The sequence below is a fragment of the Doryrhamphus excisus genome, linkage group LG6 (assembly GCF_037039965.1).
Source record: "Doryrhamphus excisus strain RoL-2023G ecotype Guam linkage group LG6, RoL_Dexc_Guam_v1.1, whole genome shotgun sequence".
Lineage (NCBI taxonomy): Eukaryota > Metazoa > Chordata > Actinopteri > Syngnathiformes > Syngnathidae > Doryrhamphus > Doryrhamphus excisus.
Window position 1 is genome coordinate 13,910,466 of NC_136362.1, and position 27,021 is coordinate 13,937,486.

Sequence of the window (27,021 nt, forward strand, 5' to 3'; positions counted from 1 at the left end):
GTTCCAAAGGTAGTATTGATGTGATGGGGCGCTAAATGTGTTTGAATGTAATGTGACGCACACAGGAAGTGTACACAATAAACCAGCGGCAAAGTGTAACTAGGCTGCATCCAAACGTGTCATGTTCAGGTTCGGTTCAAAGGATTTATTTGAGAATGAAGTCTGTTGGGCTGCACGGTGGCCGAGTGCATGCATGGGTTTTCTCCGGGTACTCCGGTTCCCTCCCACATTCCAAAAACATGCTAGGTTAATTGGTGACTCCAAATTGTCCATAGGTATGAATGTGAGTGTGAATGGTTGTTTGTCTATATGTGCCCTGTGATTGGCTGGCCACCAGTCCAGGATGCACCCCGCCTCTCGCCCGAAGACAGCTGGGATAGGCTCCAGCATGCCCGTGATCTTTGTGTGGATAAGCAGTACAGAAAATGGATGGATATTTCAGTTACGTCACGTAATGTCACAGAAAGCTGCCCAACAAAGTCCATACTTTATTTGACAAAATGACAAAAATATCAATGTGAACACTCATAGTGTAGAGCAAAAAATACACGATTTAATACTACTGCATAAAGCCTTGAGCCTTAATTTAGAGGCAGGATCACCCTCTTGTTGAACCGCTGAAGGCTGTTATCTATTGAACACGATCTAATATGATAGTGTAATTATTATGTGTGATATTGTAATCATGTCAGTATAAATGAGAGTAACGTTAAGCACTGCAGCGCCTCAGGCCCTAAAGAAATATGTCATCAGGTTTTTTTCAGTCATGAAAAAAATGTAATACAGTGGAACCTTGGTTAGCATCATTAATTCATTCTTGAAGGTCTGACTCTAACCAAAACGGATGCTAACTGGGTCGTTTTTTTCCCATAAGAAATAATGTAAAACCAATTAATCATTCCAGAAAGCCAAAAATGTTAACACCAAACACTTTGATATGAACACTTTAAAGAACGGATGAATGGAAGGGAAAAATAAACATTTAAGTTACTTTGACCTTGTGATTCTTGACGTGACTGAAAACAGGAAGGGGATGGTTGTGGTCGATTTCGCTGCCACATCATGCCTTACATGTATTACAAAATAAATATTGAGAAATAATTGAGAAAATAATGTATGTGCAGTGCATAATACATCTATATTAATGTATCTATATATGTAGATATAAGTAGACCATTTTTCTTAGATATGTTTTGCAGCTGTTAATCATTTAAAGTAATTAAAATAATATTCTATATAGTATAAAAATCAATAAAAATAAAAAAAATTCTTTCTCTGCCATCTTGCCTCAAATAGGTATCAAAATCATTTTTTATCAACAATAATGCCTGACGTCTCAGGACATTCAGTAAGGTCTGACCTCCTTTGTATGTGTATAATAATAGCAACATTACCGTATTAGCCACTCAGCAGTATGATGTGCATTGTAAGTGCAATAAGCACAAAGTAGTACTTATTATCAAGAGTATACTAAGGCAGTGTTGTGTAATGGATGTCTCTGTGCGGACACGGTCAAGGAGGGTTCCTATGGACACTATTTCAATTACAAGGTATAATGTCAGCACTCACTTTTCCATCAACCTCCATCACAGTGTGAAGTAACAAGCTATTTTCAGCCTGCAGCAGTCCACATAGGACAAGGAGACGAGGGCACGAGTCATCCCTGATCTTCGTTTCTCAAAACAGGAAGGCCAGATTGAAAAAAAAATATTACTTCTATTACATCTTTTTTTGGGTCAAGTCTCTAACATTTGTTTACTGGGTGCTGGAGCCAATCTCAGCTGTCACCCTGGACTGGTGGCCAGCCAATCATAGGGCACATATAGACAAACAACCATTCACACTCACATTCATACCTATGGACAATTTGGAGTCGCCAATTAACCTAGCGTGTTTTTTGGAATGTGGGAGGAAACCGGAGTCCCCGGAGAAAACCCACGCATGCACGGGGAGAACCCTGTACTAACTCATTATGTAATAATTACATGACTTCCAGACTGACATTGCATACCTTGGCTACACTTTGTGACCATATCTGGCTGCTGACTCCGGCTGGTGCCAGCTGATTATGGGTTTATCTTTGGGTTGCTTACTGCCCTTTCACCTACTTAAAGCAACGTTGTCTGACAAAGCACTATTTCTATGACCTACTTGAGGTCACTCACTCACTTCATAGATTAATTGATAAAACAGTTATTTTTATAATGTACTTCAGTATATTCAGGCACTTCATTACTAAATCAATAAAACAGTTTTGAGCTTACAAAATATAGCTTACAAAATATAAGTATTTGATGTGTTAGTATGTAATAAATATCCACGTGTATTTATCCATACACATAATTCTATGTTTAATCATTCTTCTTTAGCTCATGCCATGGCAGTATAGCAATAGCGGAATGCGGGAGATCAGTGATTATTTTACTGAGATAAACAATTGGATGTATTTGCCAATGTATTTGTTATATCAACTAATATACAATGTACACATGCAAGCATGAATACAAAATTGTCCTATAAATTATTACCAATAAACGATATGGTCAACATTATTTTGAGCCCATTTATTCCATTTAAAGGGGACCTATTATGCTTATTTTTAGACCCTTTGTATTGAGTTCTATAGAGCAGCTACACACAATAACCCACACAGAAACTTTAGAGCTTCCAGAATCTGCACCTATTCCAGCTGTATTTCTTTGGTTTTGTGCTTCCCACCAAAACGGTCTGTTTTGATTTATTATACCCACGGCCTGCCTCCAGGCACGCCCACTCTGCTGTGATTGGTCACACGGCCAAAGCGCTTTCTAATTACAAATGAACCCCACTTTTCACTTCAGTGGGTATAGGAGTTGATAATAAATGAGCAAAGTCTTTGGAGAGCTAATTGAAGTGTGTAGAAGCTACTGGCTGGAGACCTTGACTTTCCATCTTTGAACTCAAAGAGTAGGCACCTCCAACCTTGCCTGCCCGAGGAGGAGCACTCATTGTCACACACACTTTGTCAGAAGCACCGCTCAGGAGAACCGGGATGGGTGGCCGCTGCCTCCAACCTTGCTTGCCTGAGGAGGAGCACACTTTGTTTTAGGCATGTTTTCGACACAAATTGTATGGATTCTGCACCCTAAAATGGGCATAATATAGAAGTCTGCTCTCCTATTGGAATCTCCTTTTTCAAAATTTCTGTGGAATTTTTTATAGTTATTATTTATATTTTTCATTCATTCATTCATTCATTTTCTACGGCTTTTTCCTCACGAGGGTCGCGGGGGTGCTGGAGCCTATCCCAGCTGTCTTTGGGCGAGAGGCGGGGTACACCCTGCACTGGTCGCCAGCCAATCACAGGGCACATATAGACAAACAACCATTCACACTCACATTCATACCTATGGATAACTTGGAGTGGCCAATTAACCGAGCATGTTTTTGGAATGTGGGAGGAAACCGGAGTACCCGGAGAAAATTCACGCATGCACGGGGAGAACATGCAAACTCCACACAGAGATGGCCGAGGGTGGAATTGAACCCTGGTCTCCTAGCTGTGAGGTCTGCGTGCTAACCACTTGATTGCCGTGCCGCCCTATTTATATTTTTCTGTGGAAAAAACTTGTTTATCTATATGTTTTTCTTCGAGAAACATGTTGTATGGGTCAAGATATTAATGCTAGCTTTGATTTTCATTAAAAGTAAATAAAGACAGGTCATGATTTAAAAAATGAGACAAAGAGTGTTAACATTCGCCATGTTTTATTACATTCTTAAAGTTAGAACAACAATAACAACAACAACAACAGCGTGGCTTTGATGCGACGTCACAGCCTTGCAAGCACAACATGGTCAACATGAGGTAGATCACTCAGGCACACAGGTTACCACTGTGCTGCTTTTTAAAAAGACATTTCTGTGAAGATTGTGTGAGCAAGTTGCATATTATTCCACCTTCTGTGAAACCATCTCATATTCAGTCATCAGTCTCGTTTTTGGGAGTTGTTAAATTGATTAGTTTCCATTTGCTTTGGCAACTTGTTAGTGCAAGTTCACTCTTCCTCCGCCTCAGTGACATTCAGTAGATTCAACAATCATTTGTTTGGGTTTTTTTTTGGTGGGGGGTTGGGGGGGGGTCCGTGTGCAAAGCCTTCAGCAAGAGGACGCACTCCTTCGGCGTCAGCGAGCTCAGCATGCAATCAAATATCAATATACTTTTTTTTTTTTTTTAATGATTATCAGTCCAAAAATAATGAAATAAATAAGAGTGGCCCTCCAGAGCACTAGAGGGTGACAGAGACACATGGTTAAGGACACATCTAGGTAGATTCTTCTCGCCTTTGCATAAAAAGACACCAAAATATACTGGTTAAAGTTGCACAAAACAACATCAGTAACCCTCTACGGGTGAAAGGGGATGATATAATATATTAATAATAATGTAAACAATGCTTTCAACAGTACAGTAGTCCAATTATCTCGCTTCTTGGTTATTTCCTTTCTTTTCACGCCTCAATATCTTCTTATTGGTCCCTTGCAATGCATGATATGTTATGTAAAGTCAATTCTTTACAAAACCTGTGCACAAAAAAACATTCAGTGTGTTTTCTTTGTTTGCTAGTTACCGCCATCAATACCAGGGTGGACGGCTTGGGGCAGGGACATTTAGGTGGACGTATATGTAGGCTCGACGTGTGTCATAACATTGTGTAACAAGAACTTCAACTGTGGTTGGATGCTTCATTAGGTCACCACTATGTTGTGCACTACACATCTAGCGTGTACGGTTGTATTCCGACTAGGCAGTGACGTGAAACTGGAGTTGTTAGACTGTGAAGGCATGACGGGGAAAACAAGAAAAAGGTGCAAGAGGATGTCTTTGGTGCCAAGAAAAGTAAACGCAAGTAACGCAAGTAAACGCATCATTTTTTTTTTTTTTGCCCTTCTCTGTAAGTCTACATTAAAACCCTGAGATAAACACGTACGTCCAGTGTAGGATGTACTGTGGTTAAAGTCCATGTACATTCTTATCAAATAGTCACATTAAGACAAACTTACAAAGCGGAGCCATAAACATGAGTGGGACTCTGGCGCCACCTTTGACCTTCCTCTGGAATGGCAAGAAATGCTGGTTTGGTTGTGGAATGGGACATTGGTCTTTTCAAACATGGCGGCCAGTCAGAAAGTAGAGGGGACGGTCCTCGCTACAGTTGGCCGTCTGGAACTCGTCCCGCAGGCGGAACTGCCACTCATCCTCCAGCTCCAGCCTGACGATGGTCTGACGCAGTGAGCTCCGGTCCTGGCAGATGACGCACAGGGTGGCACCTGTGGATGTGGTCACATGACAAAGCGGTCATTTTGTAAGCCATTTGTAACAGAGCGGTTTACTATATCTTTATTATGGTGCTTGTAGTTTTATTACAAGTAGTCTCACATTGCTCTCAGTGATGATGCCTTTTGGTGTTTGTAAAATTAGGGGTGTCAGGTTTAATTGCAGTCATATTGTGTTTTTCTTATCAAATTTTTTCTCCTCTAACTACAGTTTCTCTATGCAAGTTGCCTTTGTATAAAATCAGTTTTTATGAAAAGGGGGAAAAAAAAGCTTTTTGTGAAAAGATTCAAGCACAAGTTTATGTGCCCTGTTATTGGCTGGCGACCAGTCCAGAGTGTACCCCGCCTCTCGCCCGAAGACAGCTGGAATAAGCTTCAGCATGCCCGCGACCCTCGTAAGGATATGTGTTATAGAAAATGGATGGATGGAAGTTTAACTTTGACACAATGTAGTCATATATACTTAGCCAAAATATCTAAACTATGCCACAACGTAAACAACACAAAAATTGTTGTTTTATATGAAAATAACAAAGATTTACAAATAAAACACCGTGAACAATTTACAATTTTCACATTTCACATTTGGAACTGAACTCATGCACATGCAAAACCATGTGCACGCTACACGTCTCCATGCTTTTCGACTTCCTGCTTGCTGAGGAAGCTTTATTATTTGGGAAAGATACACGCAGAAGTCATATAAAATGCACTTCTGCCACCTTGTGCAGTTGCATCATCACCTCTTTTTGCTTTTCGCACACAAAAAAACATTAAAGATGTACATATATATACACGTCTTTGGCATAGGGCATTTGAGTTGAAAAAAAAATCATTAATACGTCTAAACCTTGATCACCTACAACACAAAGCTAAGTTGTTGATTTTTTTTAGCTATCTTACGTTCAGATATTTTACATTAGCTTACAGTGACCTCCTGCAAGGTCCATCCTGCACAATTAGATCACCCAGTTTGTACCATCATGAAATGTACCTAATGTTGTGGCCAGTGAGTTGAAGTGTGCATGAATCTCACCTTTGAGGAAGCGGAATTTCTTGAGGAGTCCGGAGACAACGAATGAGTCGCAGAGGTACAGCAGTAAGCCGCTGAACACCTGGCCCTGATGGTTGAGGTTGGTGGAGTGTGGGCGGGAGTTGATGTAGCACACGGAGATCTGACACAACCCAAAAACATGCATGCATGTTTATCGACTGTACTTTTCTCCCATAGCATGAAGACTCAACACTGCAGCTTACCTCCGGGCTGATGTTGAGGTAGCTGTCGATGGACAGAACTGGGTTGTTTGGGTTCTGAATAGCTTTGGGGAACAATCTGTGGCTGCAGCTCTGTAGGAACTTCTCCAGCAGGAACTGGGCAGGGGCGTCCAGCAGGGTCTGCTCACTGTCAGGGGCGCAGACATACTGGGAGGGGCTGATTAAGGTGGGGTTTTCTATTTCCTGTAGCAAAACAGCACATAGTCAGCGAGGAATGTTCAACTGAAACAAGACAAGTCAACAGTGTATGGAGATGTTACTCACCATGAGTTTAGGTTTGACCATGAAGTCTTGGTTTCCCCCAACTGGAATGTTCTTCTTCATCAAGCTGAAACTGTTGAAACAGCACAGCAAAAGCCCGCTGCTGTTCACCCGTAGATTGAAGTCCACCTCCTCACAACTATACCTGCACACCACCAGAACCGAGCATTAGTACCACACCACTACACAGATCCCACCGACCTCCATCCATCACCCACCGGTTGAGGTCATACTGGACGTTCTGGGTGAGGTCCACATTGAGAAGGACAAAGTCGTGCAGGTGGCACCGACTGAAAGGCTGTCGGAGAGTTTTGCGAGCCAGGGCGCTACTCCACTTACGGGTGCCGCACATAGCATAAAGGGAGATCTTGGGGGTTGTCTCCATGTGTTGCAGGACCATTTTTAGAGACACGTTGGTGAGCGTAGAGCCCCCCTCGAGCCCACTGCTGTGGCACAACAAGAAGTAGATACAGTTTGGTCAGTTTGGTTCAACATATTTTAAGGGTCCCATAATAGTGTGTTAAAAGTGTGTTGTCCAAATGTATGTATTCATTTTTTTACAAAGCCGTCCTCTGTGAAGTATTCAAATTGTAATATGTAGTATTCTACAGTGGTTATGGTGTCAGTCATGTTATATTCCATTTATAAGCAGTATTCAATGTTAACATGACACTTAAGTGGATGGATAAATGGATTTTGCCTGTAGCTGATCAAAAAAATGTAGTCAAAGTTGGTTTTACCTGCCCTCGGCTGGCTTCTGGGCGTTAAACAGAACGCACGCGTCGTCCATCATGACGATGAAAGGCCAAACATCTTGCCTCTTGACCCCTTGCTCTTCCCATCGGTTCCTCTCCAGCTCCAGGTTATGGTATGACAGCTCCTTGATCATGAAGCGAGCGGCCCCTTGAGCCCATACAAAGGCTATGTAAGTCCATTTCCACTATTTTGATAAAATAATTGCAAACCATAACTACAAGGGTGACCTCACTGACCAACTCCAGAGTTGTTGAACATAGCGGGCAGGACGAGCAGGATATGGTTGGGCCAGTACTTCCTGTAATGGGACATCTCAAAGTGCTTGACCACCAGGATGTGCAAGTGAGCGGCACCCTCCATGGCATGATGAATGTTGAGCAGGCCGTGCTCTTGGCGCCCCGTCGTCGGCGTGAAGATGGGGCTCTTCAAAAGATCGGGGTCCTGAAGACACAAGAATTGAAGCAGAAAGTGATGTCTCAGCTTGCCTATACTAATATACACTTAATGGACACTTCATTTGGTACATTTGCCCAATAAAATGAGCTAAAAATATCCTCATGTATAAGAATAACTACAATAGGGAAATATTGCTTTTTTTTAATGTGTTAAATGTGTTCCTATGTTAGTTAGCAGGTTACTCCCTGGTTCATACAGAGTGCCATTTTGATTGCAATAAGGTGGACTGTACCATTTTTAAATAAATTATTAAAAGCTGATTTATTTTTTACATTTTAAATTTAGATGTACAGTATTTTATTGTTTGTTCCATGCACCACCCTGAAGAAAATATGACTTTGTTTTCTTTTATATGTAACTTAATGGTGCCATTAAATGTCTTTGTATGTTTTGTTTTTGTTAGTTGGTTACTTCCGGGTTCAGGGAGGAAGCCATTTTAAATGCCACTAACAAAATAGGTGAAAGGGTGAGTTCTTGAAAAATAAATTAGATATTATTTAGCTCATGCACCACCATGCACAGAATTTGGGTTTATTTAAACAGAATGGGACCAAACGAAACTTTGTGAAAAAGTGAAGAAAATAATGTTTGTTTGTTATCAGGCTACTTCCTGTTTCAGAGAAAACAACATGAGAAGGAAGGTGGGAAGATGCTGTTAATGTGACTGAAATAAATGACAAAAGGTGCATTATCCTTAACATTTAAATATTATTGTCTTATTCTTCGGTACATACATATAAAAATGGGTTTGACCACTATAGTGTAATCATGCAAATAAACCTTGTTAGCTAACATTTTTCGAACAAACTAGCTAAAACGAGCTAGCTAGTTAAACTAGCTCAAACTAGCTAGCTAGTAAATAGCATATAACTTTCCTTGGTCGCCATACTTGGCAGAGGTATTCATTCTCATTGCTTCAAATGATTTTACATGTCTTCTGATCGGCACTGTAAAGTTTGGTTATTTTAGTTTAGCTACATATAGGGACAAAACACTCAAAATACGTCTCCAATGCAGTTTTACACCACTGTAAACTACACCCACAACAGTAAACATACTTTGTCTCTGATGATGTCAATCCAAGACAGTTTAAAAGCAGTGTTTTTAAATTTTTTTTTGCTCTTCTTAGGTGTACTGGTCAAGCAAATGAAACCAACCTTAGTGGAGACCAAAGGCAGACGCATGCTTTCTAGGTGGCTGCCCTGTTGACTGAAGACAAAGTGCTGCTCCTTGTCTTTGGGAATGACAAACTGCAGCTGGACCTCCTCCCCCAACATGGACGAGCAGAAGGTGAAAGTGTGGAAGGTACACTCGGACAGCTGTGGCACACAGCAAAGATAGATATTTAGACATGTCGGATATGTTTGATAAGAATTGCTGCTTGGGGTGCACTGACTGACCTGTGTGGCAGGGCTGGCGTCACAGTAGTGGTGACACTGCTCACAGTGATGAAAGGCGTTGTGAGCTGCGTATTGAGTGAGGCGTATCGACTTGGTCTCCTGTTTGCCTTCCATTTGACTCCTTTCTTCTTCTTTCTCCTTCTTTCTTTCTGATAACAAAAAAAAATGTTTGAATGCATCGCAGATGTGATGAAGCGCAGAGGTGTACTTTTTATAGCACACACCTCTCACTTTCAGCTTTGGCATCTTGTCAGAGTGGACTGGGCTGGCCTTCCTGAACTTGGAGTCTCGGGGATTGGGGTCAAAGGGCATGTTGCGGATGTCTTCGATGTCAGGCCACTGGGTACTTATCGGTGTTGCAACCTCAGGTGTCTCTGCAGAGTTAAACAATCTAAAATCCACTCAAAACTCTGCATCGATGTGTCAGTAATCTGTACCTTCACCTTCCTCCTCCTCTTCCTCCTCGTCACACACGTCCACCTCCAACAGTCTGATGAGCATCCGAAACAGGATACGTAGAAACTGGAGGTAGGCACCAGTTTTCCCCACCTGCCAAAAATGCGGAACAGTAGAACTTTGGTTATTGTCATGAATCTGTTCCAAAAGGTCAGAGTAAAAACTAAATATTTTTCCTATAAATTTTATGCAAATCCAATGAATCCATTTCAGATACCCAAAAATGTGTCAACACAAGCAACATTTTACACAGAATAATTATCGTATTACCATGCAGAAAACACAGCAAAAATACATATAAATGACAAAGTGATGAGTGGAGACTTATCACCGTGTTCACCAATAAAGGCCACACAGACGCTGTGTCATTCTAGTCCATTACCAACTTTAAAGAGTTTTTTAACTTTAAAGAATTTTGCAGCTGTACTCAATAAAAAGACTGTCTGCACATTGCGCTTGGATACTTCATCTGCACAGGGCGCATAGTGCTATATAACACACAAACACATAATAAAGATGACCAAAGGATCAGGCTGGAATCTGTCTATAACCCTCCCCCTCCTGAACTATACACAAACAAAACAGCAACAAAAAACCTGGAAGCTCCTCTCTTACGGAGTGTGAATGGAAGCTAGCTCGATTAGTTTAGTTTAGCAGAGCATACTGGTGCAGCTGTGTGCAGCTGTGTGTGTGGGCAACTATAAATGTGAGGATGTGTGCATTTAATTAATGGACATTTTATTCACTGAGTCAAAAAGCACACACTCTATGCTGGTAAAATAAGTGTAAACGGTAAAAAAACAGAATAAAAAAGAATTTTACAGAAAAAATACAATAGATTTCATAGAGCCATATACGTATATGATAAACTACTAAGACATTTTTGGCCACCAAGTCCTATGCAAATCAAGGCATACAAAAGTTACCACTGTACTGCAAAAGCTATAGGGATTATTATTCATAACCCTGTTCCGAACAATTTGTAATCACTTGCCTTATTGTACAGTGTCATATTACCTGTGGGGGCCCACTGAGCAGTAGACGTCGAGGGTGCGGAACAGGTGGAGCTTCGTAATCGGCGTGTTGCTGCCTGGCGACTGTCCACTGTCGGTAGTAGGTGCTCTGCTCTTCACTCTGCAGGCTCTGTGTGATGGGGGGCCTCAGGGGGCTGCTCCACGCCACGTCGGCGTGGGGCAGCAGTGAGAAGGAGGACAGCTGGCTCCCCGAGTCGCCCGCCAACAAGTTATATGCTGCTCGTGACATTATGACGGTCCTTGGAGAAACACGGACGGGTTTTGTGTTGCGGCCGCACTGTGTGGACTGGCTGGGCCGCTGGGTGGAGGAAGAGGACGGGGATGGGGATGAAGAGGAAGAGCTGGAGTAAAGGGACGCGGGTGCATTGGACGATATGGGAGGGTTGGACGAAAGCTGGCTTCCCATGGAATCACACTCCTGCTTGAAACTCGATGTGTTGACGCTTTCTGGTGGACAGGTAGACGTGGAGGGCTTATGGAGGGAATCTGCAGCATCTGATGAACTGACACCATTCTCTACCAAAGAGCCTGAGAAAATAAAAAGAAGGAAGTTGTAAGTATCAACATAATGACATCTTAAGACAAGGGCGGTGACCCACCAGAGGTCCTGGTTGCTGCGCTGCCATTGCTCTGAGGTCGCTCCAGCTCATCGCCATCATTCATGCTGGTGGTGGCTTTATCCCCATCGGACTCCCGAGGGCCTGTCATCTTTTTGGGCTCCTGGACCACCCCCATGGAAACGTAGGTGCAGGCCAGGCCCACCTCCTGTTCTAGTGCCGTACGCGTCAAGTAGCTGGAGTCGATTAGGCGAAGATCGCTGTACTTCAAAGACCTAGAAAGGTGAAAGATGTGACGTCATATGAATCGTACACTTAAGAATACTTTGCTAACATATAGGGATTACCTGGGGAAGGTCTCTCCAAGAGGGTCTTTCCCTGTCAGGATGACGATACAGGGTAGACCCTCCAGATCTTCGTACGTCAGCGGCACCCAGTCTTCATTGTCACAGCCGCGCCATGCCTGCAGGACACAGCCCTTTAATAACTACTGCATCTCGGTGGTTGTTATTAACAAATCCACAGTGGTTCCTCACTCGCAGGCGATTGGTGAAGTTCCTGGGGAGGTTTAGTTCGGAGGCGGGGCTTCCCAGCAGCACGGCAAAGCACAGCTGGAGACCCAGCTTGTCCCGCACGTCCTCCAGTCGCTCCCGGGCCAGCATGGCCAGCTGCAGCGAGGGCACACGAACTAGCAGCATGTGGCCCCGCCCTTGGGAGCCCTCCCTGCCCGGGGCATTGATCAGGTCCTCCACCATGGCTAGTGTCTCTGGTGTGATGTGATCTCTCAGGGACGGTGAAGAGGTGAGCGCCATCATGGCTTCGGTGTACTGCTGAATGAGCAGGTAGCTGCGGATCACCATGCTGTGGAGGTGTGGGTGTCTGGTGACACAAATAAAAACTTCATTTGTCACATTATCATCATTATCAAGTCGTCTTTGCCCTAAGTGGCTTCTCACCTTTGCAGCAAGGTGTGGACCATCTTTTCAAACGCATCATCACAGCGCAGGATGGGGCTGGCCACGCCCCACTGGAGGGATCTGCTATAGTCCCCAAGGCCGAAGTAAACCAATTCATCACAAGGGGCCGCCCCCTGCTAGGAAGATAAGCATGCAACAAAACACATTTGTTGATACTAGTAGTACTCAGCACACATTCTCCATTACTACATCAAAAATAGCCAATTACTGTACTCCCCCTAGGAGCTTATTATGTTGTCATTTGTATACAAGGTTAGATCAAACTTAAATGATGAAACAAATTATTTAACCTTAACTTATCACAAGAAAGTAAGTGCAGTGTTTGTCCACGAGGTGGAGCAGTTGGACCACTGCGATGATTAGCCTACTGTGTGCAGACTATTCTGAAAATCAATTCACCCTCACCAGGCTTTCATTCAAGGGCCAGTGCACCTCGTTGTGCACGCTGATGCGGGACTGGTGTGTCTGCAGCGTGTACGGGAAGCAGCTGACCTGCAGAACCAGCAGGTTCACTGCATCCAGGACCTCCTGGCAGTTGACCACTCGGTCAGCCAGGCCTTGCAGCTCACCGTGGCACACAGAGCCCGACAGAGCGCTAGAGGCGGGAAAATAAAGACTGGAACGTGTTTTTTTGTCAAAAGCCATCAAGTATAGAAAAACTAGCATTATTGAATTTGAAAAATACAGTATCCAATACAACACGATTCCATCCCAACATGCAGAAATATCAATTTTGAAAGGGCAGACTTGGATTGGATCTTATCAGCTTGTACAGTAAATTTAGTGTGGATGTACTGTCCCCTTCAAACCCTAGTCCATATTAGACCACTTGGCTTATACACTTCAAATCTGGACTAGATTAATCTATAAACCCTAACGATTCAGAAAAACACAGTTTTTCATTTTTGAAAACTTTATTCTATTTGTAAAAATGCAAGAAAAGACATATGACCTCAACACGACCCCTCAGTAACTAACTTGGTCAGTACCCTTTTTTGTATAGCAGAGGCCGTCATTGTGCATAGGTGTACCAGAAGGCATTGAGCATATATGGCTGGCTATTTACCAGAACAATATCAGGTTACAATGGTGTGCCTTCGACGAATGAGGGACTCTGGGTCACTCCGAAGATGTGTTTGTATGTGTCTCAGCATGGACAAAAGCCTAACACACATCTTCTGAGTGGCCCAGAGCCCCCTCAATCAGCAGAAGAGCCACCATTATATCATCATATTCTTCTACATGTATACACTCAATGCCTTCTCATACACCTATGCACAATGACCGTCTCTGCTGTGCAAAAGGTTAGGGTACTTAGTTACCGAGGGGTCACATTGAGGTTATGTCCCTTTTCTTGCATTTTCATTGGCCAGGAGGAGGAGGAGCCTGCAAAATAAAACTCAAAATGACCTGACCAACTTTTATGCCTACTTCTACGTCATTCCATTGTGTTTGTTCACCCTCTTCCTCCTCTTCCCCTCTCTTCGTTTTCATCTTGAAAAAAAAGAACAAGGCCAACCATGCAGCCATAACAACTCAGAAGTGTGTCTCGTACCTTGTCAGGTCAACATGCGAGTTATCGTGGATGAGGACAAACAGCGTGTATGGGTTCTGTTTGACTTTCCTCATGAAGGCCTCCATCTTAACGTGCACATCGGTGTCCAGTCGCACTACGTATTTGTCGCATTTCTGCTGAGCCAAGCCGGATTCCTGCATTCCTAAGTCCACGAGGACACCTGTTTGAAAAGGGAGGGAATGACACATTATGTATACCAATGGTTCCCAAACTTTTTAAAGCCACAAACCCCTTCAGACATCTGACCTGAAGTCATGTACCCCCTACTACTACATATTTAAAAAACAAACCTTTTTATTTTCATTAACTTGACATTTTGAACATAAATAATTCATAAAACCTTAATTTTATAGTAATGATGTGTATTTTGCATGGTTACATTTTGAGAAAGTTTCACATGAGCACTGCTAAATAGATAAAGCAGTAGATCCGAAGTAAAGAAATACACACAACAATGAAGCCTAATTTCAGGGTGACGGTGACAGATTTTCACATGTGTGCTGTGTGGGGATAGGAACTAATACAAATGAAATCTTCACTTTTAATGTACAAAGTAATTATCAAGCTTACTTATTTGTTCATAAGATGCAAACACAATAATGACCAACTTCATACTCCCTTCTGCTCCGTTCCCCCTGCACCGTGAGGCCTTCAGGCACACTTTTAATTGCAAGTGTTATACGTTATAATTCTTTTTCATTTTTATTAACATATCCCCTACTACAATAGGTGTACCCCACTTTGGGAACCGAGGACGTACATATTTCCTTCTATGATTTTGAAGTCTATGTTTTGGTTCCATACCTGATTGTCGGATGCGCTGTGCCGTCTGGTTTACTAGAATGTGAGAGGGCGGGACTAAAACCAGAAAGTCCACTTTACAAAAGCGCCCCAAGTCAAGGTTCTGGCTGCCTGAGTCAGCAATGGAGCAGACCTGTGAGAGGAGGCGGCGGGCCACGCTCAGCTGGGTCGGAAAGATCTGGAAGACCTTACTGAGCAGCTCTGATGCAAGAAACAAGGAAGAGATCCATCATTGATTGCAACACATGTCAGCAGCATAGCAAACAAATCATAAATGAATGTCCATTTTAGAGAGCAAGGTCGTGCATTGGGTATAAATATTGCCTCATTCTATGCTCAAAAGTCAAAATGAATCGTTTAAGTTCCTCACCTCTGTCTGCAGGTGGTGACATGCTGGCAGACTCCTGCGAATGGATGTGGTCAGTGACATCGCCCTGGAAGGGCTGGATGACCTGGCCTTTCCGTCGCCGCTGATACCGCACCAGCTGCTTGTCCAGATTGTCCCCTGTGAAAACAAGCAGTCACCATGGTAACACACGAGGCAAATGTTCAGCCAGATGAGAACATGATCACAAACACACACAGCAGCATGAATATTACACAATGGTGTGTAACACACATGCATGGCTAATAAGCAATCTGCATCATTATTGCTGATGCTTATTTGATCGACTAAGGATATTTAAATATTTATATCTGCCAAGCTTTATTTAAACAAACTTTGTGCATGCAGGTTTGGAAGCAGTAATGTCAAACCGAGTTGACTCCATATCTGATCAGTGCAGTTTAAAGTTGACACAAATATCACATTTAACACAAGAAGATTACATATAGTGGACACACCACTTACCTAGCGAGGTGGTTTTGAAATGAGACGCCAATACACTGACTTTCCCCGTGATGAGCTCATAACTGATTTCCTTCAGGAACTCGTTGGTAGTCAGCATGCCCTCTGCCAAAGCCCGTGCTTGGTACTTTCCTGTGGTGGACACATGTCACGGTTGAAATCTGAGCATGTGGCACAATAATGATCCACGAGAAAAGCTGTAAACGTACCTAAGACCAACATGCAGAACTCATTTCCATTCATTTTGGAGGCACATATGATGACCACGTAGGTGGGCAGCGACTTCTGGGGGTGGGGACCCTCACTGAGGGTGCGCAGTGACTCGCAAATGCCCTCCCCTAGGGAATTATGGGTAACCACCACCTGGACGGTGCCCCCAGAGACGCTGGCCTCCAGTCGAGCTAGCCAGGGCAGCTGTGATGGGGAGATGGCAGGACCGCAGGGGCAACAGAGCATGGCCTTCAAAACTATTTGTTCCAGCTCCTCCCTAAGGGGGATCTGCTCTGGGCCTGCAAGAAGCATCAAAATATGAGTAAGATGCAAACTGTGAAAGGTGACGAATTGCCTTCTGAAGAACGCACACGCACACCTAGCTTGTATATTTGTTTTACTGGGTGGTATTTAAAGAAGAATGAGAGGTCATTGCCCTTGCTAGCCTGCTAGGATTGTACACTGCATTTGTGTGTGTTTTGCAGCTCACCTAGACGTGCCAGATACTGTAACGTGAGCAGAATCATGGTCTCCACGCTCAGCAGTTGGCTGCTGCTGAGGCCCAATGTCTCCAAGTTTTTTTCCGTCAACTGGTTATTCTTGTAGCAACCCACCAGCAGTGGACTCACGACCAAATCTCCAACATTGCCATAGAAATAAGGTAGAATGCCATGCCCTGGAGAGACACCGTCAAACAACAGTGTGTCAACAATGCAGTGGGGGGAGAAAACGCTGCAAGGAAAACTGCGACTGTGTTAGGTCAACGTGACATTCCTACATTATGTAATATTGAACCACTGAACGTATCAGTCTGAACAACACACTTGTAAGATGAAGGAGAATGAGGCTGTCCTGAGTGCCATCCAAGAGCAAACTGAGCACAGTGTGAAAAAGCAGCGCTTCAGTAAAGGGCATAGTACTTATAATACGTAGATTCCCGGCATGTGTCGATATGATTACAAGATGCATAGGAGTCTGGTACCAATGAGGATGACAGGGCGAACTCCTGCGCAGTTGAGTAGGTTGTCCGGCACGATAACCGTCCCTCCAGCACTGACTGGCTGCGGTTGAATGACACCCGGCCCCGGTGGTTGAGGAGACAGACCCCCTAATATGGAACCTGTTTGTACAATAGACACAGGGATAACAATACTGGGATTAGATACATCAGATACATTTACCCAACAATTCATGTGCAATGATGGCATAATCACAGTTATGTGGTCTTTGATTATTATGGGGATTTTTTGCTCTTAAATAATTCCTAACTCTCTAGTAGCTCCATCTCCATGGAGTCTCCATGGAATTATCCCTAATGACCTCACAGAACGTCAGCAATGTTGTTGTGTCATCTTCAAACCAGACTTGAAATGATTATTAACAAAATAGTCTACGTACGTCTGCAAAAATGACACAAGTTCACAAGCAGACACATTAGGGTCAAGCTTTACTCTGATTCATGTGGATTGGCATTCTAACCCGGGTGACATTCTGGAAACCAACCTGGAGAGCAAACGACAGGCCGGATTGCTGGAACAGGGACGGCTGTGAGAGGGACAGGGACAATGGAGCTGGGATGCCAGCTTCGATGGCGCTTTTTGGGAGGGCCGGAGTTCATGGCTGAGGATACTGAAAAAACAGGAAAAAAAACAGAAACCCATTTTAAACACGGAAGGCAACAAGTACTGGATGATCTGACCAGGAAAGGGAAGTCTGACCTGGACTGTCTCCCAAATCGGCTGTTCGATACCCTTGACTCTGAGGCCCTAGGGTGACTTGGGAGGGGCTAAGCAGAGGAGGATGCCCTTCAATACTCAAGCAATTGGTCGGCCCGTTTACCCTTAGAGCTGTGGGAACTGGAAAATCATACAGAAAATCCATTTAATACAGCATTCAAGCCACAATATGAGGTAAATATAATCTTCCAAAGTGAGGAATACATGAATATTTGAACATTGACAATGACATTCTCCAATGTCTTATTCACATTGTATGCAATACACTAGAACATTGATCAGCATGCATAACGTTTGTCTGTCAATATCACACAACCTCGTAAAAGGGGATAATGGATAGCAAAACCTTCAAAAGTCATTAGAGCATTCCCGTTGGTATTGATCCGTGAGTGTGCGTGCATGTATGTTTGTGTTAGGGTTGGCTGATAACAACGTTAGCATATATGATGTGATGTATCATTATATGATGATATAAAATGTAAATTCAGTGGAATCTTGTATAAAAACACACTAACCTTAATCCATCTAATGAAATATGCTTTCATTAGATATACTGGCTAACTTTTCGAAGGGGATGTCAGCCTCTGCACACATTTCAATTCCAACTGCCTATGGAAGTTATCATTTTGTTTACACAGACATGGCGCAAACGGCGCTTTTATTTTGAAGTACGGTCACAGAAGTGTGTTCTGTGTGTGTGGAGAATGTATTTACGGCTAAGACAAGCTATGTTCCTTACATTAAAGCCGCAAAACACAATGTGGTGAAAATAAAAAACGAACGTTCCTTCACATGACAGCATTTGATTCATCTTATACTGTCATCAACTCGGCTTGTTTATGTTTATCATTTATACTGGTATAATTCATTTTCTTATCTTTGGAATCATCTATTCCAATATATAAAAATATCACCCAACATATTGGGTGTACATGTATATGTGTATGTGTGCGTCCAAGCAAGCCATAGCACAGGTTAATCTCCAAAGTCCATCCATCCACTTTCTATGCTGGTTATCCTCACTAGGATTGCGGGTATGCTAGAGCCTATCCCAGCTGACTTAGGGTGAAAGGTGGGGTACACCCTGGACTGGTCGCCAGCCAATCACAGGGCACATATAGACAAACAACCATTCACACTCACATTCATACCTATGGACAATTTGGAGTCGCCAATTAACCTAGCATGTTTTTGGAATGTGGGAGGAAACCCGGAGAAAACCCAAACACGCACGGGTAGAATATACAAACTCTTCCTCATTGTGAGGCCTACATGCTAACCACTCGGCCAAAGACTTGTAGCTAGGCAACCTTTAACAATAAGGCTTAGTGCGCCTTATTGCCACTGAAGTGACACTTGCATGCAGGTCTAAATCCCCAGAAGTGAATGCATGTGAGTGCATGTTATTATCAAGAGGCTTCTTCACCTATTGGTAGTGTCTTGTTTCCAGGTGTGGAGGCCAAAGGCTTGATGAAACTACACTCTCTACTCAGGTCCTGAGTGCCGAAAAAGACAGAAGAGGCTGGCGTCATTCTGGTAGGTGGAGAATCTATTGGCGGGGGGGAGACAGAAGTGGGGATTTAAGGCTTATTAAGGCATGTAGTATGCATTCAGTGCTTCAATTCAATGTCGAGCAGTGCGGTTCCACACTACTGTATCGGATGCCAATAGGTTGTGGAGTTTGTATTGCAGCTCACCTGAGAGGGAAAAGGGAGATGAACCGTTTCCGCTGGTTCCTCCGTTCTCTTTGCTACTGACCGATGAGGATGAGCTGGGCTTTGACGTTGATGCACAGCTAGAGAACTGACGTGTTTTACAATCTGAAGAGAAGTTGGCAAACATAAACAAAACAAGCATGTTGATATCAATACTTCTTTGGGTTATGCACAAATGAAGTCAGTTTGCTACCTTTCCAGCAGATGAGGGGTCCTTTGCACAGAGCACCCTGAGAGTTCTTCAACAGGTGATACTTTAAGTGCTTCTGCTTCTTGGGCTGCGTGGACAACTTGAGGTTGATGTGGTTGGAGAACTCGGTGAAGTACCTGAAGCCCTTCTCACCACAGCCCACACAGTTCCCTGAAAAACCTGACAGCCCAGAAGAGGAAAATTGTTGTTAAGCAAAATGCTGGAAAGGAGACACAAAATGTTCATGCATGCAACAGTTACAGGGAACACGCTGACCTAAAAGTGCATTTTTCCCGTTCTCGTCCGGCAAAAAGCGTCGGTCCACGGCGCACACCAGGATGTGCTCAGGGACGCTGGGGGACTTGGCGCCGATCAGCTCAAAACCCATTGGCACATCAATGGGCTCCGTTGCCAGGGAGACCAGACGGAGATCTTTGCCAGCCTGGCAGAATCCTGAGTAGGACGTGTTCATTTATTTGAATCACTTACATTTTGGTCAGGATGAGAAGCAGCTGTGCTATCAAAGCTAATATATTCATCATCATAAGTACCATGAACCATATTCAGTACCTTGTGTATCAAGAAAGGAACCATATTTGGTACCTTAAGCCAGTGATATGTAATGGACGAATACTTAAAGAGGCTGAAACGTTTCATCAAGACGAGACAGCGCCATATAATTTGAGTGGATTACCATCGAGTGTACAGCAGCCGTCTGGCGCGGGGGCCTGCAGGTACGGGAGCGGGGGGCTGTTGCTGTCCTCGTCCTCCTCCTCCAGCTCCTCCAGGTCGTTGGAGGAGTGGCTGTTCAGGAGTTCATGGCCGGGCAGCTCGCCACCTTGGAGTTCAGCTTTTGGCTTCACGTCTGGTAGAAGATTAACGATGATAGCATCATTTTGACAGATGGATAGCATCCTTCCTGTGAGAGCATGCAACTAAATGGAATCCTCCATTTTTCCTACAGTACACCACTGACCCTCCATCTTGCCAGGATACGGCTCCGGCTTCAGGTAGAGCTGTGTGAAGATGGGCTGTGGATCGCCGCTACTGGAGCGCAGAGACGCCTCGATAGAATTGTGGAGAGCCTCTTCGAATCGAGTCGACTTTAGCTGCCCGGCATATGAGTTTCCCATGATCTGAGGAGTAAAACATACATTTCTATATTACACTAGAAATGCATGCTGATAGATTACCAGTTTCATACCAAATGACGGACCTCGGTCCGGATTCAGACCCAGTGATGGCCCTTTATGGACCCGTGACCAATGAAAGTAAAAACACGATCATGGTCGCAGACTGATCACAGCGGCAGTTTCCCTGCGTCAAGTACTCCTGTTATCCGGTTAATGTGACAGCAAACGCGGTGAAGTCATAAAAAATTAAGTTTGTTTACTTGCCGGGATTCATCCATTTCCTATGCCATTAATCTTCAAATAGAACAATATAAAATAGACTGGCTCTAAAGTGAGAAGTTAGTCTTGCAAACTAAATATTTAAAAGTGAAAGACGGACAGAAAAATGGTCATTCTTCCAGAACCAAAGCGCTGCGTCTCATGTGATCTGAAATCATAGCACCGAGTATGAAATATCGACGAGCGTCATAGCACACATTTATAGCTCTGCTGCATATTTACAGTTCTGCCGCAGAGATCCTACTCAAAGGTAAAGTACTGTTGCAGCTTTTCTGTTCAAGAGACATTTATTCAATTATTATTTAAAGGGGACCTATAATGCAAATTTTTCGGCCCTTTGTATTGAGTTGTGGTCTTTTTAGAGCTTTAGGATTTTAGATAAACTTTTTAGATTTTGCAGAATGTGCACCAGCTTTGATTTGTGCTTCCTGACAAAACGGTCTGTTTTAATTTATTCCACACAAGGCCCGCCTCCGGGCATGCCCACTCGACTGTGATTGGTCACACGCCCAACTTGCTTCCACACTATGAATCATAACCGGAATTAACCATAACCAGAACCGGAAGTCCATCTCTCTGTGACATCACAACGGGTCAGTTTTACCACACCTTTTGAAACCGAGCGTTTTGAGCTATCCCAAACGTCTTTCAGGGCTCACTTCCAAATGCACAAACCTAATTATCTGAAACTTTGGCATCATTTAACACAAGAATACAACATTCTAACTGCATTTATAGGTCAAAAAAGTGGAAAAAGCATAATAGGTCCCCTTTAATATTTTTTTCAGAGACATTTGGTACAGTCACAGTTTAACATGAAGGCTATTGTGTTCCTTCCTTGTTTGTAAAGTGAAACTTTTTATTAATTATGTGACATTTCAGCGTGTTTTATTTGAAATGCAATTTAGGTTCCAAAATAAGTGTGCTGTAGGGCAGTGACTCTTACTTAATTTCTGCCTGTCATTACTTCTGTCAGTGACGCATACAAGCATATTCAAATTGTATGCTGAGTACAACAAATTCAGACATGTTGGCTGGTTTTCACTAATATTGAAAGTCTTCCCCGCCTAACGCTCCACAATTTGAGAAACACTTGTTTTAGGGTGCGCACAGTGTTCGAGTGGTTCGCATGTAGGCCACACAGTCAGGAGATTGGGAAGATGTGGATCAAATTCTCTGCTTGGGCATCTCTGTGTGGAGTTTGCATGTTCTCCCCGTGCATGCGTGGGTTTTCTCCGGGGGCTACGGTTTCCTCCCACATTCCAAAAACATGCATGTTATGTTACTGCATAAAACTGCATAAACAGACTTTACTCAGTTTTAATTGGAAGTGGTTTAGGATATCTTGGCTCTTTTTGCTCCTGTCAACTGTGTGCTGCACCCCCTCCCTCCCAAAAGAGGGTCAACTCTTGGACATCTGTCAGGTCTCGTGTGTGGGCCTTTTTGGTGGCATCCTCAACATGTGTGCCACTAAAAATACGTTTGAAATTTCAAACCACCGTTATTTGCAAAAATTAGAGTACCTCAGGCAGATGCTCATAAAGTAGAAAATAAGAGTTGTTTCAAAACAGTTTTTTTTTCCCTTCCATCTTTAAACTTTTGATCATCTGCAAGCTATAATGACGCTATTTTCATTTAAGCTCAATTTAAGCTTCATTGTTGTACTTAATTAGAAATATAAACATTACATATTTGAAATGATGATAAGATAAAAAAAATTGATGAATTGGAGTTTGTTCAAAACCCTGGTAGGATACGTTTTTTAAAATTTATTTGAGTATTAATGGATTTCTATAACAACATTTTTTAAATTAAAAATCTAATTCCAAAAATAGTGAAAATAATCATATAAAATGCATTTGTGACACACCTGGTTTTGAAATAAAAATAAATAATACAGAATATAATTTAATATCTGTAATCCAGATAAATAAAAAACAAACCAGTAGCACCAGTTTTACAATAAAAGGATACAATTTACAATGTATTTTCTAAATGTTGTATTTTTTGGAAATTAAAGTATATTAATGAACATATCTGAAATTGCCACACTCCTTCCTCATTCTAGACTCTCTTAGATTAGATTTAAAAACACTTCAAATAATAAAGTTAATTAAAAAAATGTCATCTACTACGTGTAATGTTGAATGAACATGTCAGCAATTATCAACTGGTAGCAAATAGTTAAGTCCCCGCAGATACTTTACATTTTTGACAAGTCCCTCTGCCTACGCCTGGACAGGTTTCCCTGCGTTTACCTAAGAGCCAACCTGGGGAGGAATCCGAGCAGGCCAGACAAAAGACGAGATTAACAGTGGCTGATTGTCCTGTCAGAGAGATAAGCAGCTTAACAGAACCGCACTACAGTATTTTCTTGCTTAACTGATGCAGGAAGGTGGCTGCACGTGGAGACAAAGACAGATGGGCTAAAAAGAAAGAAAGAAAATGAGGGCCCGAGGGCGTTTTTTAAGCAGCCGCTGTCTGCTCAATTGTCAAGTCAAAAGAAGGCTCCGGAGGCCTGTTTGGCCCCAGCTGACCCTCAAGCCTCAGTGGACAGATTTGTCATTAACCTTGGTGAACAGGCACAGCGACCTTTTATCACCTGTGCGCTTTAAAACAAAGCATTACTATGGCAGAGGTCGCGCCAACGGATGTTTCTGAGATGTCACTCGGTCAGTGGCTGAGGCGAGCGGGTGCTTGTCAGGTGAAACGGTGGTCGACATTTAATGGATCACGCATTTACGAGGGAGAGGCGCTTCAAAGAGCGACATCGATGGAAGACGCAAAAGGGAGAGGAGGGAGGAAAGGGTGTTTGATTTCAGCCAATCAGAAGAGCAGTCAAGGCCGTTCTCCTGCTTCTGGGCAGCGACAGATTGCATGAATGTGACCCCGCAGCCTAAGCGTGTTTGTTAAATCAGAGCCCCAACAAGAAGAAAACAATGACAGGAACTATACATTATCAGCTAAAATTGCAGCAAAAGCAGGTCACTCTTAAAGATGGGCAAGGGAAAATTAGGAACAACCAGCAGAGGGTGCAAGTATTTCAAGGCCAGCTGGTTTGCAGTCTAAACTGTTTGCAGAAGACTTCACAACAGGAAGTACATTATCTGTTCCAATACCAGCAACACCATATGCTAATGCTAAGTAAAGGCACCGCCAAGTTTGATGTAGGAAATGAGAGAATGCCTGCAAACACTGCAATGCCTTATACGTAGACAGAGTTAGGTCTTCATTCTTCGTTCTCTGTACTCTACCACGTGATTGAGGTTGGGCTCCCCAAAACGGCAAAGAATGGCATCTATAAGTGCTTCATCATTAAGTTCGACATAGTGCTGGAACGGGTTTCCTAAGCTGGCAAAGTTACATTGACATCATACAATATAGATACAATGGTGAGTGGTACATTGATAACTGTAGGTGGCAAAGTTATCCCATAATAGTGAACATTACCGAAAACATCACTGGAAAGTGGGAAGTAAATGGAACACGGTTCCTCGGTCTGGAAACATTGAATGCATCTGCTCAAATTCTGTAAGCTGAGGGCGTGTTTTTGACTTCAGCATGTTGACATGCTCATATTTCTAAACAGGAATAAGAAAGCTGAGCTTTATTTTGTAAAGTCGGTTTAGCTCGGATCCTGTTGTTTAAACAAGGCATTGAGCGTTTCCTAGTGTCTTAGTTGTCTTAGTTTAAAGGCCATGGAGACAATGTGCTCCAATGGCCATACATCCATTCAATTCATGGTCACTGTACGAACAAGGCGACTCACGTGGTCAGATTCTTGGCAGGCGTGAAGGGACTTGTTCTCCTCCGCTACATGCTGGTTCGCCACCTCTCAGCGCTTTAGTGAAGACATCTCACTCTGAGAGCCGACATGTGGGGGAGAACGCACACACACACAGACACACACTGCACATTAGCTCACATATAGTAGTGATAATAAATTGAAACGTGAAGCAACAAAATATTAGAAACAGTTCATATAAACATGTTGTTACATTGTCTGCATGCAACAATGTGGTCCAAAGAACAATGAATGTGTGCACTTGCAAACATGACAGCCATGACGGTTGTACTCAAGGGGTTAAGGAGATGCTATGTGATACCTCACCCTCCCCTCGGGGCTAAACGCTATAGGATGTTTTAGTTTGTGTGACTGCACACAATCAACCTATTGCGCTACTTTGACCCCTTGATGGAGTATTGTTTAACCACTCAGGCGCTGATATAACACAAAGCAAAGTCCCCCCCCATGCCGACTGTCACAATTGACCCCATCATCACTGGTGAGTGCGTGCTGCGGGCGAATGTCTGTTCTGGGGTCCAAGTCCTGCAAACAGCCAGTGTACACAAGCCACTTTTGCATTTTTACCAAGCACACCGGAGCGGGTGTTGTGAATGATTAGCCAGCTTGACAGAGCCAATCAAAGGCAGGAGTTAAAAGAAGTCAATGTGTCAGCCAGGAAGCTCATTTTAGTCAGTCAATTGCTGACAAAAGACGTGAGAAGCCAGGATTTTTGTCCTTGCTCGGCCCTCTGGCCAATAAATGCAAGTTCAAGCTACTAGAAAAAAACCCAATCCTAAGAGGGCAGAGTCTGGAAATATTTTGGAATCTCACCAGGAGACGTAAATGTCTCCAAAAGATGAGCAGGCCATAAAATCGAAAGAGCCGATATGAGACTTGCCCCAAGGCGATTGAAGGCGTCCAGTTTTTCCAGTAATGACTTTAGGATGAAATGCGCTTAGGACCACAACAGCACTGCTGAATAAATCAGCCAACTAACAGCAATGGTTATATAATATTCTCCATTTAAGGTCAATTTCTATCTGTATCAGACTGGCTCCCTTAATTAGAGGTTAACCAAATGTTAAGAAGTAAAAAGTGTTTCTTTCCCCTTCTATCTTTTAACTTTTGATTACCTGTAGGCAATAATGTCACTATTTCCATTTGAGCTTTATTTAATATTTTATTGTTTCATTTCATTAGAAATATAAGCGTTCAGTATTTAATAGGCAAGAAATAATAGTTGATTCATTAGACTTTATTAATGGTTTACTATAAGAAAAGCAACATTAAACATCACCATTTTTAAATTAAAAATCTAATTACTAAAATGAAAATATTTAAAAAAAAATATACAAATACATGAATACAGATAAATGAAAGATATTTTAATCCAACAATTTAGTATCCTTCTTCTTTTTGCCAGCAGTCCCCTTTTGTTTCCCCCATGTAATTACATTAGAGCAGAGGCAAAGGAGCTGAATTCAATTCATTTGCAGGCTGCCTTAGCATTACAAACCACCACCTTTTTACATGTTTTACAGAAATTAGAGATAAAAACTAATGTTTTTAAGTAGGTCCAGTGGCTTATGGTGCAGTTAAGCATGCAACAAGCATGCACATATATTAAATAAAAAGAAGATAAGCATCAGGACTGCCTCTCGGGCTCATTGTTATGTGAAATGCAGGAAAGAGCACTTCTTAACATTAGAAAAGACAAGAGAAAAAAGGGGGATGGGAGGTATGCAAAAAAGGACAAACATCTCTCCACATTCTGTAAATGAGGTGCTAAAAGCTTCCCTCATTAACGCTGCAGCAAGTTAACATGAATATTAATCGTAAATAAATACAAATCTGCTTCTTCTCTACCTTCCATGACTTCCTCCAACTTGGTAGAAATCCCCAAATGTGGTAAATTCCAACGTATTTTTGTCCCCAAAGGTTAGTCCATCTTCGGGAGTAAAGTCCTTGGTAGAAGTCCAGGCAGCATGTGTTGGGGCGTCCCTGCTCGCTGTTGCTGCTGCTGTGTGTGTCCACTCACCTCAGTCATCTCTCACACTACACACACACGCACGCACGCGCATACACACACACACACACAGTCACAGTCAGGCAGGCAAGCAATGGGAATCATCCCATAGCCTCCTCCTCTTCCTCTCTCACTCTCTCTCTCTCTTGCTTGCATGCAAACAAACACATACTAGACCCTCCCCCATCGTCCTCCTCCTATCTCCCACCTCTACCCCTCCACCCTCAGTGCCT

General features: G+C 43.0%; 1 protein-coding gene and 1 long non-coding RNA gene across 9 annotated transcripts; one reads left to right on the forward strand and one right to left on the reverse strand.

Annotated features, from left to right (window-relative positions):
- Nucleotides 1-3,730: 3,730 nt before the first annotated feature.
- On the reverse strand, nucleotides 3,731-26,883 carry greb1l (GREB1 like retinoic acid receptor coactivator). 4 transcript variants are annotated; one of them, XM_058069172.2, is made up of 34 exons: nucleotides 26,629-26,872; nucleotides 24,745-24,837; nucleotides 20,540-20,699; nucleotides 20,258-20,428; nucleotides 19,840-20,016; nucleotides 19,567-19,743; nucleotides 19,356-19,478; nucleotides 19,085-19,207; nucleotides 17,641-17,778; nucleotides 17,426-17,551; nucleotides 16,905-17,042; nucleotides 16,413-16,598; nucleotides 15,922-16,221; nucleotides 15,716-15,844; nucleotides 15,236-15,370; nucleotides 14,869-15,066; nucleotides 14,044-14,224; nucleotides 12,894-13,083; nucleotides 12,468-12,601; nucleotides 12,048-12,390; nucleotides 11,859-11,974; nucleotides 11,554-11,786; nucleotides 10,938-11,482; nucleotides 9,902-10,013; nucleotides 9,689-9,838; nucleotides 9,465-9,613; nucleotides 9,222-9,383; nucleotides 7,845-8,049; nucleotides 7,593-7,755; nucleotides 7,071-7,298; nucleotides 6,856-6,997; nucleotides 6,574-6,774; nucleotides 6,353-6,491; nucleotides 3,731-5,310 (listed from the first exon to the last, which is right to left on the reverse strand). In XM_058069172.2, the coding sequence occupies exons 3-34, from the start codon at nucleotides 20,694-20,696 to the stop codon at nucleotides 5,147-5,149; spliced, it is 5,835 nt and encodes a 1,944-aa protein (XP_057925155.2). In that variant the 5' UTR covers nucleotides 20,697-20,699; nucleotides 24,745-24,837; nucleotides 26,629-26,872; the 3' UTR covers nucleotides 3,731-5,146. The 4 variants fall into 4 exon arrangements, 3 of the variants coding, with proteins under 3 accessions (XP_057925155.2, XP_057925156.2, XP_057925154.2); XM_058069173.2 differs by having other exon boundaries at nucleotides 9,908-10,013; nucleotides 12,468-12,604; XM_058069171.2 differs by having other exon boundaries at nucleotides 12,468-12,604; nucleotides 26,629-26,871.
- Nucleotides 8,628-20,772, forward strand: LOC131126535 (uncharacterized). 5 transcript variants are annotated; one of them, XR_013627535.1, is made up of 5 exons: nucleotides 8,628-8,747; nucleotides 9,194-9,369; nucleotides 15,248-15,394; nucleotides 19,109-19,194; nucleotides 20,528-20,772. It is a non-coding gene; the product is annotated as an uncharacterized LOC131126535 (long non-coding RNA). The 5 variants fall into 5 exon arrangements; XR_013627534.1 differs by lacking the exons at nucleotides 15,248-15,394; nucleotides 19,109-19,194; nucleotides 20,528-20,772 and adding exons at nucleotides 9,845-9,992; nucleotides 10,927-11,822; XR_013627536.1 differs by lacking the exons at nucleotides 15,248-15,394; nucleotides 19,109-19,194; nucleotides 20,528-20,772 and adding exons at nucleotides 9,954-9,992; nucleotides 10,927-11,822.
- Nucleotides 26,884-27,021: the final 138 nt, after the last annotated feature.

Excerpts from the sequence above, each read along its gene's own strand:
- greb1l (XM_058069171.2), bottom strand. The coding sequence starts at position 20,696 with ATGGGAAACTCATATGCCGGGCAGCTAAAGTCGACTCGATTCGAAGAG. Across the intron at positions 17,552-17,640 it reads CGATTTGGGAGACAGTCCAG|TATCCTCAGCCATGAACTCC; the intron begins GTCAGACTTCCC and ends CTGTTTTTTCAG. Across the intron at positions 12,391-12,467 it reads GTCCACACCTTGCTGCAAAG|ACACCCACACCTCCACAGCA; the intron begins GTGAGAAGCCAC and ends TTGTGTCACCAG.